At 38.9% G+C, this 18,050-nt stretch overlaps 1 protein-coding gene across 1 annotated transcript in view; it reads right to left on the bottom strand.

Annotated features, from left to right (window-relative positions):
* The window catches only part of LOC122797762 (serine/threonine-protein phosphatase 6 regulatory ankyrin repeat subunit A-like), a 2,341,865-nt gene that overhangs the window by 206,024 nt on the left and 2,117,791 nt on the right, over nt 1–18,050 (bottom strand). The window contains exon 25 of the mRNA XM_044066284.1: nt 2,303–2,515. Within this exon, the coding sequence (XP_043922219.1) occupies nt 2,303–2,515 (213 nt within the window). The remainder of the gene's footprint in view (nt 1–2,302; nt 2,516–18,050) is intronic.

Below are 18,050 nucleotides of genomic sequence, written 5' to 3' on the forward strand. Positions count from 1 at the left end.
TAAGCAGCTTACTGTTACCCTCTCCTAGTGTGTAATCTTTACTTATCTCTCCTGCATGTTTTGATTTTTACTTTTTTCAGTAGGTCCATATTAGGTTCATATGCATAGGTATATAGAAGGTTTACAGTCTAGATCAAGATAAGCCTGAGATAAATGTTATCTGTCTGAATGAGCCATTCTATAAATCCCATAGGTGAGTTTATCAATATCTATTCAGTCATAGAAATTAATCTTTCAGATAGCTAAGGTGTTGCTTTTTTATGGGTAGTAGAAGCCTATTCCATAAATAGGGCATAAGGTGGTTTATATACCTATCAAGCCAGTAAGTCATATATATGCATTGAGGAAGGTTAAAGTCCTTGATGCAGGTGTTTTGTGATGTTGCAATTCTTATGCAGCTGAAGAAGCTCTCTCCATGAAGGAAACTATATGAGACAGAATACAGTAAGAGGGCTTTTAATCAATCAGGAAGACCTCAAAGTTGGGCATATTTATTTATTAAGCAGGCCCACCTTGAAATAGGTTGCATTGGAGTTTGTTATTTTGGTATGTACAAAAGATGGACTTTGCCTGCAGAAGTAATGAGGGGAAAGGTGGAAGTCATCCCTGTCAAAGCATGTTGGCCTGTCAGCCATCATCTCCCATGCTTTCCCACACACACACTGGATCTCCATTGAATTACACCAGTTAATTAGCCAGTTGATAAAAAAAATATTTTGTCCTTTTATTGTAGCACCATTGTTGGTGATGACAGAAATTGCTTACGACTAGTGTTTTACCTGCCTCAAAAACTTGTATGAAGAGATCCATCATCCCTCTGCATCACCCTCAGGGTTGAGCAGCTGGGAATACTCACCTTCAAATTGGTGACAACTAGGCTGTAGTCCTATTAGGGTTGAGAGGTTTAGCAGCCCTAGTCATATAAAGAATTCTGGCTTCAGAGGGATACCTTACTGTCATTTTTTCCACATCTGATCTGGAAAGGGTGGAATCTATGTGCCTATCTACTTAGTTGTTTCTGTCTTGTCTTTTATCATGGGAGTCTGCATGCTTTGGGAGTCTTAGAGCAGGCTTGCAGCACTGCCACCTCTTCATGGGGACTGGAAAAGAGGATGCAGTTTAATCAAAGTGTTGTGCTGAGATGGCTGAGGTTTGTTTGTGAAATATGTAGGAGGTAACAATTCTTTTACTATCTCAGTATATGCTGTTTTAATGTTGGAGTGCCATACTGTGCAGGTTTAATGTTTATGAGCATTGGCAGATAGTGATAAACTTGTCTCTAATTTAAATACTCATTTACATCTCTCACAAATAGTGTTAGGAGTAAAGGGTTGTCAGTAAATAAGAGGCAATTGTTGTACTACCTTATAGTAACGAGTGTCAACAGGGTGTTCATAGATGGCATGAGAGCAAAGTGTGAACTCATGAGGCAGAGAATGATGAGTGTCTGAGTGGTACCTGATGGACTCAACACACCTCAAAACTATTCAGATTTTTGTGGAATGTCAAGATTTTTACCTCGTATCTTTGGTCTGTTCCTTGCAAAATTTGTGATTTTCTAGCAAATCACTGAAGATTGAAGTAATTAAACAATTACATATATTCAAGATTCAGACTTCATAATCTCCAGAAAATACAAGCTAATGCAAAACATGTTGTTGTAAAAGCTTTCTAAGTTTATAAGTGCAATGTTTAAAATCTGTCCCTGACTTTGGGCATTTGTCTCCCATTATTTTTGGCTTTGTCCAGATTTCATGCGCTTAGAGGTTGAGAGGTATGGTACTGAATGAGAACAGAGAAGTGTGATGGGTAAAACAGGTTCGTTGGAAATGACTAGAGTGATAGCCAAAGTTAGCAGGAAGGGCAAGCCGTTAATGGTGGGTAATTGCACACCCCGTTGAAGACACAAGTGAGATTAGAAATGGTGAGGGTTAGTACATCAAGAAAATAAAACTACTAAAATTTGTTGTGAATTGCTAATAGGGAAACAAGTTATGTTAAACACATTGGATTAAATTAATCTGAATTAAGTAAAAGTCGATTTCACAGAAGATAGTATACTTATTATGAAGTGTTAACAAGGGAAAACGATTAAATAGATTAGGTTAACTTAAATTAATTAAAACTGATTTCAAATACCAGAATAGTAGTGCAGGGCTTATAAAATTAATACATGCTGTCAGTGTTAAGTAAGCTGATATGCCAGCAAAAAAAAAAAAGCTGAGCTGTATTTTAATGTTCCTGATATTCTAGCTGTTTTGCATAGTGTTAGCAGTTGTGGCGATATACATTAGCTGCATACCTTTCTGTCTTCTGTCAGCTTCTGAGTGCTCTTGTTCATGTTCTTTTTAAGCAGAAAGCTCACTACGTCATGATGGCTATCTGCAGCAGCATACTGTATGGCTATACGTCCACTTTTACACTCAATCTTTAGGGAAGCACCACTATCCACCAGGAAACGGACTGTATCTAAGTAACCAGACTTTGCCGCAAAATGAAGAGGAGTCCAACCATTCTGCATAGAAAAAAAAACATCAGAATATTTCACCACAATTACTGTAAAATATTAGCATGTATTTAACTGTTATGGTCTTTTTCTGATTGGGTAAGACATACTAGTTAAAACTGCCTATTTAGTAACATAATATAGGAAATGCTTGCTCTCATTCTCTACTCACTGATATAGTCCTAGTAATGTCCTAGTAAAGTAAATGTTTTCCCAGATCATATTTGCTGACAGTAAACACCAAACAGGCAACACAGTACATCAACTGGCTAACTTTTAATGGCTCGGGCACATTCTATGTTGCTGTTTAGATGTGCACCACAGGTGAGCACTAGTGCACATTACAGACCTTGCAAGGCTAGAAGAGCCTTAACTGGCATGGAACTCTGGACTACTGCTGCTACTGCGCTAGAATTAAGAAGACTTGGAAGAAGGAAATGCTGCTCGATCTGAGTGCCACTCATTAAAATAAGATGGGATATTACACCTTCATATGTGAATGATGATACCCAAAAGTACACAGTGTACAGAAGAGTGATTTTCTTTTGTTGCTTCTCAAGTAGGAGTTGAGGGGGGACTACTTTTGGGAATTGAACAGTGCACAAGATGACCTAGTTGTGGTTCTGTCCCATGCATAGGTTAGTATTTATGGTACATCTATTTTCAGCTAACTTACTTGCTCTCAAAAAACTCTAATCCTTCCCTTTATTATGCAGCTCATAATTCTTGCTTCCTTCATATTGAAGGTCAACATTTTTCTTCCTACCACCCTACTTACCTTTTTTGTGACTTTTCCTATTATTTCCAATAGAAATGCCAGCAAATATCTAATGCAACATTTTTCACACTTTAGCTTAGAATATACTTTACATCATTCACTTCTGCATTATTAGATAGAAATAAAACTTTAATGGTCTCAGACAAAGTTTCACTTAGGACTACTAAAAGTGAAACAATTACAATAACTTTGAAAAGCAGAAATGCACCGATGTTATACATCTTGTTATCTGTATGGCAGGGTCAAAAGATTAGTAACAGATTATGGAGATTTACAAAAAGACCCATCCTTAAGCCTCATTAGTGTGAAACACAGTAGCTTAATTTTATGCAATCCTGTCTGACATATGCAATGACCAACCTGCCTGAAGCTTGGATAAACCAGACAATACCAATATCCAATTGTTTTCTGAACTATGGTATAAACTGTAGGTCAGAGTGTGTGACCAACCTTTAAAAAGTATTCCAGTCAGTGGGTACATGCATATAAGTACTGAGCATGTGCAAGCAAGAGTGCCATTTTGACTGAGCAGCCAGATTGAAAGCTTGTATGTGTGTAGCAATCAGTCAGTTAGTTTATTTAAGTTTAATGTTCCTGTCATCCATCCATTCCTGGTGTGTTTGTGTGTAAGAAACTACTTAAAGAAACGCCATCTTATTCAGATACATAAGACGAGTGACATGGTGTCCGAATGGGATTCAGAGTCAAAACTATGAGGCGTGCAGTTATAAATGGAGGAATATACACAAGTGGATCATCCAAAGCTCAAACTACTTGCAAACAGGTCAGAAACGAATTTCCAGGTACTGAAACTCTCTTAAATGATTTTTTATGCAACTAATATAAAATGAAGCATTCAAAATGCTCAGAACCAATTTCTAATTAAACAAAATGTTCGAAACTGCAACATATTGATAAAAATATCCAAAATAATTACAAAAACGTTTGAAACAATCCCTGAATCACATAAAATGCATAAAAAAGGGGAAACAACCATATTTTTTCACAATGTACTACTTTTTTGCATTAACTAAAGCTATTCACACAGCATTTAATTTACTTCATCTCCCCACTCAAAAACATTACACATTACACTATATCAATTATAACACATAACAGATATGGCCACCTGTAACTACCCTAATAACTCAAACAGAACAAACCACTACCAACTTACCATCAGTGACATATACCAGATACTATTCCTGATAACTTCACTATTTATACTAACAGTAGCAACTAAAATCCCTTCATATCACTCTAACATCCCCAGTGCCCCCCACAGCTCAGTCTACATCAAACACCCAATCTTTGCCTAACAACACTATTAACATAACTATATGTAGCTCCATCCTCACTTGCACAGTCATATCTCACATCAAACCCTCACCACTGTGCTATAACACATCTCCCAATATCTCCTTGGAATACGATAAAAACATTAACAAACTCTTGAAACATATTGTCCAATTAACCTCAAGGCTAGCTCTAAGTGATGACATTCATCCCAACCCTGGCCCTATCAGCAAACCCCTGATCTTAATCTCTACCCCCCCAACCCAAAGCCAACCAACCCTCAATCATTCCCAATAGAAATGTAGCAGATATTTTAATACTAAATATAAATATAAGAAGCATAAACAACAAAATACATGAACCCATGCCAACATCTCTCTATACTCACGAGACATCACTCTACTAACAGAGACATGGCTAAATCCCAAGACCAACAGTAAAGAAATACTTCCACCAGGCTACAACATTATACGTACTGACAAACAAAACAAAAAGGGTGGTGGTGTTGCTCTACTCTTTAAAAAACATCTTTCTGCAGAAACACTAGATGCCACAACCTTACAACTTGAAAATGCAGAAATAATATTCGCCAAACTAAACATTAACTCCAATAAGCACACACACACACACACACATATATATATATATATATATATATATATATATATATATATATATATATATATATATATATATATATATATATCTGGGTCTACTACCAGGGATCAAAATTACACAATTTCGAAATCCGGTAGTAGATGCCCACTAACGCGAAAGTGCACTTCACCAAAAGTGCACTTGAGCGAATGGTTATGGACCTTAGGGTTAGGGCTTGGGTTAAGGATAGTGGATAGCTAGTAGGGCTATCCACTATCCTTAACCCATCCCTAACCCTAAGGTCCATAACTACCGCACCACAGTGGAGGAAATTGTATGTCCTCCATGGTGCAGTAGTCACGGACCTATGTCCTCCACTGTGGTGCTGTAGTCACGGACCTTAGGGTTAAGGCTTGGGTTAAGGATAGTGGATAGCTAGTAGGGCTATCCACTATCCTTAACCCAAGCCCTAACCCTAAGGTCCATGACTACTGCACCACAGTGGTGGAAATTGTATGTCCTCCATGGTGCGGCAGTCACAGACCTATGTCCTCCACTGTGGTGCAGTAGTCACGGACCTCAAGATTCAGGCTTGGGTTAAAGATAGTGGATAGCTAGTAGGGCTAGCCACTATCCTTAACCTAAGCCCTAACCCTAAGGTCCATGACTACCGCACCACAGTGGAGGACATTGCCTGTTCGTTCTAGTGATGTTCGCGAAAGTGCACTTTCGGTGAAGTGCACTTTCGCGTTAGTGGGCATCTACTACCAGATTTCAAAATAGTGTCATTTTGATCTCCGGTAGTAGACCCATATATATATATATATATATATATGTATATATATATATATATATATATATATAGAGAGAGAGAGAGAGAAAATAGGTCTCTACTTGCCACCAGGTGATAATATCCCAAAGCAAGAAAATATCCTACTTTGCTGCAGCAATAACCTTCCCCAGGAGACACTCATAATGGGTGATATTAATATAGACTGGTCAGCCTGCAATTCTCCAAACCCCCAAAACCGCATTAACTTACACGGCTTCTCGCAACTCATCCAATCACCCACCAGAATTAACAAACCTACCAACAAAAATTCCACTTTAGACTGGATGCTAACAAATAGACCTGCCCTTTACCCCCATTCTGGTTGTCTGCCAGACAGCCTTAGTGACCATTATCCCACATACGTAGTCAGAAAAAGAACTAACCCAACCAGATAACCTATATTACTACAGATAAGAAACAAAAAAACAACTCAACTCCAACAAACTTGTAGAAATACTTAAAAGCTGTAATTGGATACCATTAAAACATCTTCCACTACTTAAAGCCATTAATTCCTTCAACACTACCTTCCTCTACATTTTAAACTCTCAAGCACCCATTAGATACATACATGTCAAGTCTAACTATGCCCCTTGGCTAAAAAAAGAAACACTAATCCTTCTCAAATTTACAGATAAGGCTTGGTCTTCCTGGAAATCAAATAAGTCACAACTCACACAACAAACTTATCAGGAACTTAGAAACAAAGCTAAAAAACAAATTAAAATAAATAACATCAACTACTACACCAAAATACAAACCAGGCACCACAAAAATCTAAAAAAAGTCTGGCCCACTATAAACAATATCCTTCTACCAGGTAAAACAGGAACAGCCCCTCCCACTACTACCAACAACTCAGACAATATTGCAACTCAATTTAATAAATATCTTACAGAAACCATCCTAGAACTATCCAAAAATCAAACTCCCTCACAACCATACCCCCCGCCCCCACAATGAGCATCTCACCACTATTCTCTCCTCAACCTGTAGCAACTGACACCATCAAATGACTGCTAGAAAAACTAAAACCCACAAAACTAGCTGAGCTGTAGACAGTCTATCTGCTGAATACTTACACATAACAGCAGAAGGTATAGCATACCCCATCTCACTAATAATCAATAGATCCATAACTGAACACCAGGTCCCTTCAATCTGGAAAATCTCATATATCATTCCCCTACACAAAGGCAGCCCATCAACTGAAATAAATAACTATAGAACAATTGCAATACTGTCAGCACTATCAAAAATTCTTGAATGAGTTGTTCACAAGCAGGTTACTGACTACCTTCTTATAACAATCTCCTGAGTAATACCCTACATGGATTCAGACCATACCATAGCACAACCACTGCATTAATGTCTTTCACTAACTCTATCAACTTCCATAAGACCAATAACAACTATGTCTCTTTTATCTTCCTAGACCTGTCAAAAGCCTTTGACATGGTTTCTCATACTAACCTGCTAAATACTCTCGCTGACCTTCATTTCTCAAACTCCACACTTGCATGGTTCCAAGATTACCTCATAGGACAGCAACAAGCAGTCTCTTGGCAACAAACTTTATCTCCCCTATTACCAGTCACATTAGGAGTGCCTCAAGGTTCTGTCTTAGGCCCACTTCTATTTTCTATATTTACTAACAAACTCCATCTAGCATGGAGCTCATGCTCCATGAGCTACTAATCTCAAGAAATCTGAGCTACAAAAACTAGAATCCTGCTATAATAAAATTGCAAGATTGTGTCTTTTGGCTTTTCCCGGTTAGGGGTCACCACAGCGGAACTCTGGTCCGCTAATGATTGGCAGTTGATTTTTACGTACCGGCTTGCCAGGTGTGATGCACAACCTTCAACGAAGGTACACCCATTCACGCATGTCTCCACTCAGAAGATGCTCTAGCTGAGAATCGAACCAGACATCGTCTTACTGTGAGTTGACAATGCTACCGCAGCACCACTATAATAAAATTGCAAGATATGCCACAAATTCACCAACTAGATCGCACCACTGCCTCTTACTCAAGCAACTTAACTGGCTACATCTCCACCATCTCCTACACTATACTCAATTGACAATAGCCCACAAACAAAATACCATCCTTACAAACCCTTCTTCAACCCTTTATTACCAATAGACCACTACGTTCCTCCAACAAACAACAAATAAAAACCCTTTTGTCCAGAAACCAAGCAAGGATTCCCTATTTGCTAACTACATAGGTAAAATCTGGAATGAACTGCCTCCATTACATCCATGCCTCTATTCAACACTAGCCTAAAACAACACTTCCTTACCAAGTCACTCTGCTCATGTTCCACCATCAGTTGACATATAGCATCTTACTCTCTACTGTCTCCTCTATAAATCTTCCTAGCTTATTAAAGATACAGTATCTATATCTTTTACATCTGAATATAGCCAACTTTCTTATAACCTAATTTTATTCATCACTGCCTAAATGCTATAGTTACTCACCTTGTGTTCTTACTAATACTGCAAATTGTTCACCTTCACTTTCTTACTATCTATATCTTTTCATGCCTGCATAAATTTCTATAATGTACTATTGGATTGTCTAACTCTTGTGAGCATAGCACAGTGTATACCAATTTACTACAAACAGTTTTCCATCCTTTATATATATATATATATATGTCACTTCTAAACTACTTAATGCAAATGCTGTCAATTTTACTTTGATATGTCTTGTCTCCATATTTGCCGTTATTCTTAATTGTATGTTTTCGTACTAACTGGAGCTTTTCTCCCCAGGCCTCCGCTGAAAAAGGACATGTGTCCAGTTGGACATTCCCGGTAAACAAATGTAAAAATAAAATTAAAAATAAAATATTCAAAAGTATTCAAAGTGTGCAAAGTGTTGGTAAGTGTGTGCAGTATTGCAGTACAGTTATTTCATAAAATCCAATCATTTCAAAGAGAATTTTTCAAAGTACAGTCTTTCAAAGAGATTATTGTGCATTTGAATATTCTTACAAGTACCTGGTGTGTGTGCATGTTTGTACATTATTACAAGGGTCGGGTCTGTACTGTGTCTAAAAGTAATTTGTTGGCATGGCAGAAGGATTTCGGACCAAGTCCTCTTGTATTGATAGCAATATTGCAGAAAATTGGACAGTGTTTGAGCAAGAGTGCTATATTTTCATAAAGTCATACAGCCTGATTTTTCTGACAAAGACATACATACAAAGGCATTTATTCTGCTTAATTTAGCTGGTTCAGAACCCATTGAAAGATAGTGTTCATTTGTGTATGCATCTGCTGTGTTTGCAGGAGAGGGGGAAAACCGCTATTTTGTGGTACCGGCTGAAATGTAGGAAGACCCTGAGTGGTTAAAACATAAATTTAGAGAAATGTGTAACCCCCAAATGAATATTACAATGGAAAGGTACTTATTTTATACAAGAGATCAAAAGCCTGGTTAAACTTTTGCAGCATATATAACTGACTTGAGAAATAAGGCTAAAATGTGCAGATTTGGTGATCTGAGAGATAAGTTGAAAAAGTCAGGCTTGTTTGTAGTATTAATAATGATGTAGTGAGAAAGATTTTGCTTTGAGACAGTGATTTAACTTTAAATAGGGTCATTGAAATTTGTCAGGTATATGAGCTTACAGAAAAGCACACAAATATACCAACAAATGAGAAAAGCATGCACGTGGCTTCTTTTAGTGCTAATGTTGATAGTATGCAGCACAAAGTTAAAAGATATAGTCCTAAAGGTGTGGTTGTTTCAGCAAAACCCAGAGCAGCTTCAGTAAGGCCCAGGGTGCACACAGCAAAGCATAGGGGTGACTCTGCAAAACTTGTAGCAAGCCTCACAGTCAACTGTCATAATTGTGGTTGTAACCATGAACCCAAACGAGAAAAGTGCTTAGCTTTTGGTTAACAGTGCCACTCTTGTAAAAAGTGGAATCATTTTAACAGGTTTTGTAAATCAAATAAGTCTCATTCTTTTATTAAAAAAGAGCATTCAAAGAGGCAAGTTGATCAATTAGAAAGCTGCGACCCTACTTTTTATGCTGATGGTGTGTCTGTGCTTGGTGAAACAGTCAATGCAGTAGATATATGGGCAAAAAGTGAAGCATTTTGTACTGTACAGATTAATGGGAGACCAATAGAGCTCAAAGTAGATACTGGTTCAAAATGCCATGTTATGTCACCAGAAATGTTTGCTAGAGTAAAAGCTGGAAAATAACTTGATCTGGCAAAGTGTGCGAAGTGTGTTGCTTATGGTGGTGAAGAGATTCAAACTGAAGGCTCAGTAATGCTTTCATGTTACTCTGCTGGGAACAGCTATGACTTGCAGTTTTACATAGGTAAGAAGGAGACATGCAGTCATTATTAGGCCTCAGAGACAGTTTGAAAATGGGACTGATTTCATTTAACAAAGAAGTCCACCATGTAAGCTTGAATGAGAACAGCTCCAATTTTGCCCAAACCATTTTTTTCCTGAGTATGCTGATATTTTTGAAGACAAAATAGGCAAACTCCCACTTGTGTACTCCATAAAGTTAGACCATGAATTTAAGCCCAGATATCAGACTAGCATGGAAAGTTCCAGTAGCTATGCAGAATACAGTCAAGGCTGAACTAGACAAAATGGTGCAGCTAGGAGTAATTTGTCCAGTAGAAGAACCAACTGAATGGATATCTTCCATGGCAGTAGCTCATAAGAAAAGCTCAGATGATATTAGAATTTGTATTGATCTAAGAGATTTGAACAAAGCACTAAAAATACCTCATCATCCTAAGTGTACAGTGGAGGAAGTTGCTGACCTCATGCCAAATGCCACTGTTTTTCTGTCTTGTGAGATAGCAATGCATGATGCTCAAATTGCAAAAGTACAACTTCAGTCTTGTTTACACAAAAAGCAAACTTCTTTATCTTCCTGATACTTTGTCCTAATTGCCCAGAAAAATCACTGAACAGCATGAGAATGAGAAACCTGATTTTAAAGTCATTGATGTGAGTACTTTTTCTTCCACACATCTTGATGAGCTTAGAACTCACACAGCTCAGATCCAGTTCTCCAGAAGCTCAACCACTTTATCAGTCGAGGATGGCGTTCAAAGCACTTTTGTTTACCAGTAGATATGCAGCAGTATTTTCCCTACAGAGATGAGATTTTGTCAGACAATGGTATCATCATGAAAGGTCCTAAAGTGATTGTTCCAAAATCCTTGCAACAACAGTATATTAAGATCTTGTATCGTGGCCACCCAGGAACTGATTCTACCAAACAGAGGGTGAGAGGTCTAGTATTTTGGTCTTCTACGTCAAAAGATATTGAGAAGGTACTTTCATCTTATTCTGTTTGTAATAGTATAAAGCTGCATCAACAAAAAGTACCATTTCAGTTAAGCCAGATTCCTGAACTACCTTGGCTGACAGTAGCCTCAGATATCTTCGAGTGGAATGGCCAACATTACTTGGTGTTAGTAGACTCTATTTCAAATTGGTTCAGGATTGACCTACTTCCTAACCTAATGTCCAGTACTGTCATTATGAAGTTGAAGAGTAATTTTTCTGTCCATGGTACTCTGCATAGCGTCATTTCTGACAATGGTGCACAGTTTACAAGTCAGCAGTTCAAAAGATTTGCTGAAACATGGGACTTTGTTCATATTACAAGTAGTCTTGAATACCTGCAATCAAACAGCTTGGCTGAACATTCAGTTCAAAGTGCAAAACAGCTCTTAGAGAAATCCAAACAAGACAATACTGATGTTTTTCTAAACTTGCTTAATCTCAGAAACATTCCTCATGATAATCTACTTGGTTCACTTGCCCAGAGACTTATGTCAATACAAATCAGAACCACACTACCAATCAGTAAGAATTTGTTGGTTCCATGTGCCAAAAACAACAAATCAGTGAAAGCCCAACTTCTAAAAAAAATTTGTCACAAAAGTCCTACTATGATAAAACCAGCAAACCTCTTAATCTATTAAAAGAAGGAGAGATAGTGAGGCTACAGACAACAAGAGGAATTGATCGGATTGGACTTGTGAAAATTTTGTGTCAAGAACCAAGATTATACATCATGGAATCGCAGGGAATGGAATTTACGTGAAATTGGAAGCATTTACTACTGGTGGCTGAGCCAGTGTTACAGCATCTTGCCTGTAATACTCTAATTCTCAGAGTGATTTGTCCAATGTTCCTGTTTCAGAGAACATTCCATCAGCTATTCCTATTCCTAAAAATATCCCTGAAAGTCATGAAGTAGAACATTCCCCAGTCTTTGTTGCTAATCCCAATTCTAACTATTAGATTACAAGATCAGGTCGTACCTCAAGACCTAATCCAAGATACATGGCAAGTGAGCAACTTGGACATGATTGTTTTTTTTTTTTTTTTTTTTTATTATTGTCTGTATAATTTGCATGCCTATTGTCAATGTGAGTTAGATCAGTCAAAAGAGGGAGGATGGAGATAACAGTGTGTGATGTACCTTTAAGCAGCATTTTGGTTAGTGGGCATGTGCTTCTATGTATTGAGCATGTGCAAGCAAGAGTGCCATTTTGAGTGAGCAGCCAGAGTGAAGGTATGTATGTGTGTAGCAGTCAGTCAGTTCATTTAAGTTTAATGTTCTTGTCATCCATCCTGATGTGTCTGTGTGTAATAAACTATTTAAACGAGCACTCAAGCATCATCGCCTTATTCAGATATACAAGATGAGTGACATGAGCCTTCTACTGCACTCCTCCCAGAAAAGATTTTTTTTTCTTTTTTGGCAGATGTCTTTGTATTAGTGTAGTAAGAATATTTATGTTCAACATCTTTGTATCCTGTATAGGAAGGGTTAAAATGTGAAACTGCATTGCGTGCAATGAAATAAGCTAAAATGAGTTGTTTTACTTGTAAGGAATTTGCTGACCAGAAAGGAATGCACAGATGTTACCTTGGTCCAGGCACAGGCCTATCTTGGGACTGACCTCTGACCAAGGAGGAGTGCATAGATGTTGCCTTGATGTAGGCACCAACTTATCTTGTGTCTGACTTTTGACCATCTAAGGCTCCAGTGAGTGAATGTATAGCCTTGACTGAAATTCCTTGTCTAGTAACCAGCTGCTGTGTATGTGCAGAAGAGGGTATAAAAACCCATGTAAAGTGTACAGAAATTAGACTGCTGACATACCAAGAACTTTGTGGCAGGTCTCCATGCATGTAAAATAAACTCTTTTTTGGCCTACATTTTTGCTAAGTGAATTTCCAGTATATGTTAAGAGTATTAAAATCTTTTGACATTTCTGGCGTCCAACGTGGGGCCACCTCTTCATAGTACGAATCGCATAAGAGGGACTGAAAAACCTGTACAGAAAGGGGAGAACGAATCTCGGGCTCCCTTGAACGGAAAGACCTCCGACGAAGAAGTCGTAAGTAGAGGCCAGTCACTCTTAGATTCGATCCGTGGGATGGCGACGAACGAGGGCAGAAGATCCGCAGTAAGGTAAGCTTTTTTTTATTTGTAAAAGTTTTTTAAGGGACTAGTCATAAAGGAATTTCTTTTGTTTAAAATTTTACAAAAGAACCGGTAGAGATCTCAGGAAAAAGGAAACAGTTTTTCTTTTAAATAAGAAAAATGGGAATAGGAAGCAGTTGTTGTGTTAGTAAGGGCTGCTTAAATAAAAGGACTGAGGATGAGGAATATATGTTTAAATTACATCCGAAAAACTTGAAATATATGAAAAAATGGAAGAAAAATTATGGGTTTAGTGGTACCTTAAATAGATCAGAATGTCAAAATCTAGTGAGAGACCTGCGCAGGGACACGGGAGGTAAGGTTAAGAAACAAAAAAAGGTAGGATTTCCTCAAGCACAGAAATGGTTAGAAGAAGCTAATAAGAGATTTAAGGAACAATTTTCAAATAAGGGAAGTAGTGGCTCGAGTGCAAAAGGTGCATTTTTTGTCCACAAAGAAGATGACGAAACATCTATTGTCTGTCGTAAACCAACAGCCCCACCCTTGTATCCTGACGTCACTAAAGACAGGGTTAGTCCACCCCAGTATCAGGAAGGTGACACAGAGAATCAGGATAAAACTGTACCCCCCCTAGTACTGACAAAACAAGTAGGTGAAACCCTGGAACTCCGGAACCGTAATATAGATAAATCAGAATGGACGCGTAAGGAAGCTGAAATGCAAGAAGCTGAATCAAATACGGTATCTACAGACTCATATCCTCTTATAGAAGTAGCAAACCCACAGGCAGGAACACCCAGTCAAGGTCCCACTATTTTAGTTTACCGACCTTGGACACGGGAAGACATCCGAAAAGCTGTGGAGGGCATACCACACCCAAAATTAGACATGACTAAATTTTGCGATGACATTGCAGGTATGATGGAAAGTTACAAATTAAATTCCGTTGAATTGGAACAGGTAATACGCCAAATCTTAGGAACAGATTGGCACTTAATTTGTGGGAATTGGGATCCCCTGACTAGGGCAGATAGTAAACCACGTGCTTTTGGTTCTGAAACATATAAGACACAAACACAGGACTTGCTAAAGCGTATTATGAAACAGTGGAAGCCTAAGGCAGATTGGACTTGTATTAATCAGTGTGTACAAGCTGAAGATGAAAAAGTAGATCATTATTTGCAGAGACTTACCCAGTGTTTTGATAACCATCGTGGAATAAACAAACCACCTGATCAAAAAAATGATTCACCTTATGAACAACAGTTAAAAAATGCCTTTTTAAAAGGATGTAGAACTGCAATCAGTAACTTCATTCACAAACATATGATAGACCATAGGACGGCACGTCTGCAACCCTTACTGGAGTATGCAAGACATGCAGAAAAATATTTAGAAGAAAGGAAAAGGAAACAAGCTCAAACCTTTACGATGAGTGAAGATGGGACACTTATGCTACTGAAAGGTCCGACTAACAGGGGTAGAGGAAGGGGCAGAGGCAGGGGCAGAGGAAGAGGGACTGTGGGACATTCCGAAGATTATGAAGGCAGACAGAAAAGAGGAGAATGTTTCAAATGTGGTAAAAAGGGACATTTTGTGAGGGATTGCCAGTCTTCTGAAAGAACTAAAACCACCCTGGATCACGAGTCAGCATGACTATATGATGGTGGTGGAGGTGAATCAGACCCGGACAAAAAGGCTGATGGGCCAGACTCAATAAGCAGAGTGAAGAGGAAGCTTTTGAGGACGTAAACGAAGAGGGTAAGGGAGAATGTGAAGATGGGAGAATGAAATGACTGATTTTTCAGACGAAGGTGAATATCAGGTTGTTAATTTAACAGCGCTGGCTGTAACTATGCAGCTAGAAGCACAACCGATAATCACACTTCAAGTAGAAGGAAAGGATGTAGAATTTTTGTGTGATTCAGGGGCCTCCAGGACCCTGCTAAAAAATTCTGCAGTGCCATCCGATGTAACTTCTGATGACTATGTATTAGTCAAGGCAGCAAATGGCCGCATTTATAAGGAACCACTATCTAAACCCTTATGGTTCACGGACCCTGAAACTAACCAAACTATCAGGTTTCGAGTCATTATCTCCAAAATTTGCCCTGTAAACTTATTAGGGAGAGATTTAATGCATGTGTTTGGCATAGCAGCTGTGCCGACTGCATCAGGGATTCTAGCCAAACTAGTAGAAATTCAAGATGTTATGTTACAGGTGGGGCAGGGTGATTTACACTACTGGTACAGTAATGATCTTGTTGAAACTGGACCACAAAATGTAGTAAATGAGCTAACTAATTTGGCCTTAAGCAAATATGGCACACAACCGCCAGTGGTAGCTAAACAGCTACACTGTACAATGTACTACAGAAAGTATGTAGGACCAGACGACAAATATGAAGAGCAATTCTTTAAACACAAGGTCACAAAAATCCTGTTACAAAATCTCTATTGGGATAAAGCAGGAAATTCTGCAGTTACATGCAGTCTTACAAAAGATATGCAGTTACTTTTTCGCAATAATTCTATTGCACATGTCTCTGTAACAAGGGAAGAACAAATGGCATGGTATCTGGTGGGGAGGAAAGTTACTGAATGGGCTAAAATGATGCCAGAACAATTGGCATGTAAAGGAGTTCAGGTACAAAGACTAAATTGGGTCACTCAGGCTAGACCAACAGTGCACCTCTGTGAAGATAGGCTAACGCCACCCGGGGGAGGGTCATTCTGACTATATCTCCTAACCCCGCAGGAAGAATTAAAGTTACAATCAGTGCCAGACTCCTTATGGTCCCGCGGGCAACATGACATTGGGCTAATAAAAACAGCAGGGCAGGTTAAAATAACTCCAAAATCCGATTTTAGACCTCACAGGCATCAGTATCCGTTAAGTAAAAAGGCAGAAGAAGGCATTCTACCAGTGATCACGGCTCTACTACGAGCTGGGGTTTTAATTCCATGCACAGATTCACCGTGTAACACACCCTTGTTCCCAGTAAGGAAACCGGATGGGACCTGGAGAATGGTACAGGATCTGCAGGCTGTGAATGCTGCTGTGGTACCAAGGGCTCCTATGGTCCCAGGTCCATCTGTTTTGTTAAATGATATCCTTCCCACAGATAAGTATTTTTCTGTCATTGATATCAGTAACGCATTTTTTCTTATCCCTCTACAGGAAGGTAGTAGGTTTTGGTTCACCTTTACGTTTATGAGCAAGCGGTACACATACACAAGACTGCCGCAGGGATATTGTGAGAGCCCTACAATCTTTTCGCAAGAAATGTCAACAAACCTGGCACAGTTTCAACCAGAGCATGGCTGTCATCTACTATTATACGTGGATGACATCTTACTGGCTGCACCCACGGAGGCTGTCTGTGAGTCCGAAACTATTCGGTTATTGCATTTCTTGGCAAAAGAGGGACATAAGGTAAACAAATCTAAATTACAATTCTGTAAAACTGAAGTACGATATCTAGGCTATACCATTTCAAATGCTGGTAGACAACTAGATAGCTGTAGAAAAGAAGCTATTTTACAGGCACCAATGCCCAGTACAAAAAAGAAATTATGTCATTTTTAGGAATAACAAATTTTTGTCGTAGTTGGATTCCCAACTATGCAGAGGAAGTAAGTTCACTTTCAGAACTTATTTTTGCACTTCCCATGGCAGCACATGACGCGCTGCAATGGACAGATAAGGCAATACAGGCATTTACTAGGGTAAAGCAACTGATAGCAGGATCTGCAACACTTAGCTTCCCTGACTATACAAAACCTTTTGTTCAGACAGTAGATTGTAAGCAGGGCTTTATGACATCGGTTCTGTTGCAAACTTATGGGGATAAGTTGAGACCATTAGCTTTTTATTCCAGTAAACTGGACACAGTGGCACGATCATTGCCACACTGTGTACAAGCAGTAGTCACAGCTGCCCTGGCCGTGCAGGCGTCTGCAACCCTAGTTTTGTTTCATGACCTTACCTTACGAGTACCGCACTCTGTCATGGTAATACTTCTACAGGATAAAGTTACCTTTCTCTCTCCTAGCAGACATTTGTCCTGCATGACAACATTGTTATCACAACCACACATGACCATTGAGCGATGCACTACTCTTAATCCAGCCACTCTGTTACCTACAGCTGATGACGATGCCCCTCACGTATGTTTAGACTTAATACACTCTAATGTCTTACCAAGACCAGACCTTAAGGATCAGCCTTTGGCAAATTCAGATTGGACCCTGTTTGTAGATGGGTCAGCACTTAAGAATGAGGCAGGTATTACACAAGTGGGTTATGCAGTCACAACTGAGACTAAGGCACTAGAGGCAAAACCTCTCCCCAGGAACCTGTCCGCACAAGTGGCTGAATTGATTGCTTTGACCAGAGCATGCACCATTTCCAAGGATAAGGCAGTTACTATCTACACAGATAGTCAGTATGCTTTTTCCATGGTCCATGTCTTTGCACAGCAATGGAAAAATAGGGGAATGGTTATGGCCTCAGGAAAGGAAATAACCCACAAGGATTTAATCCTTAGCCTCTTACAAGCTGTCCAACTGCCATGG

The sequence above is a fragment of the Protopterus annectens genome, chromosome 3.part1 (genome assembly GCF_019279795.1).
Source record: "Protopterus annectens isolate FY-2018-M chromosome 3.part1, PAN1.0, whole genome shotgun sequence".
NCBI classification, from domain to species: Eukaryota; Metazoa; Chordata; order Ceratodontiformes; family Protopteridae; genus Protopterus; species Protopterus annectens.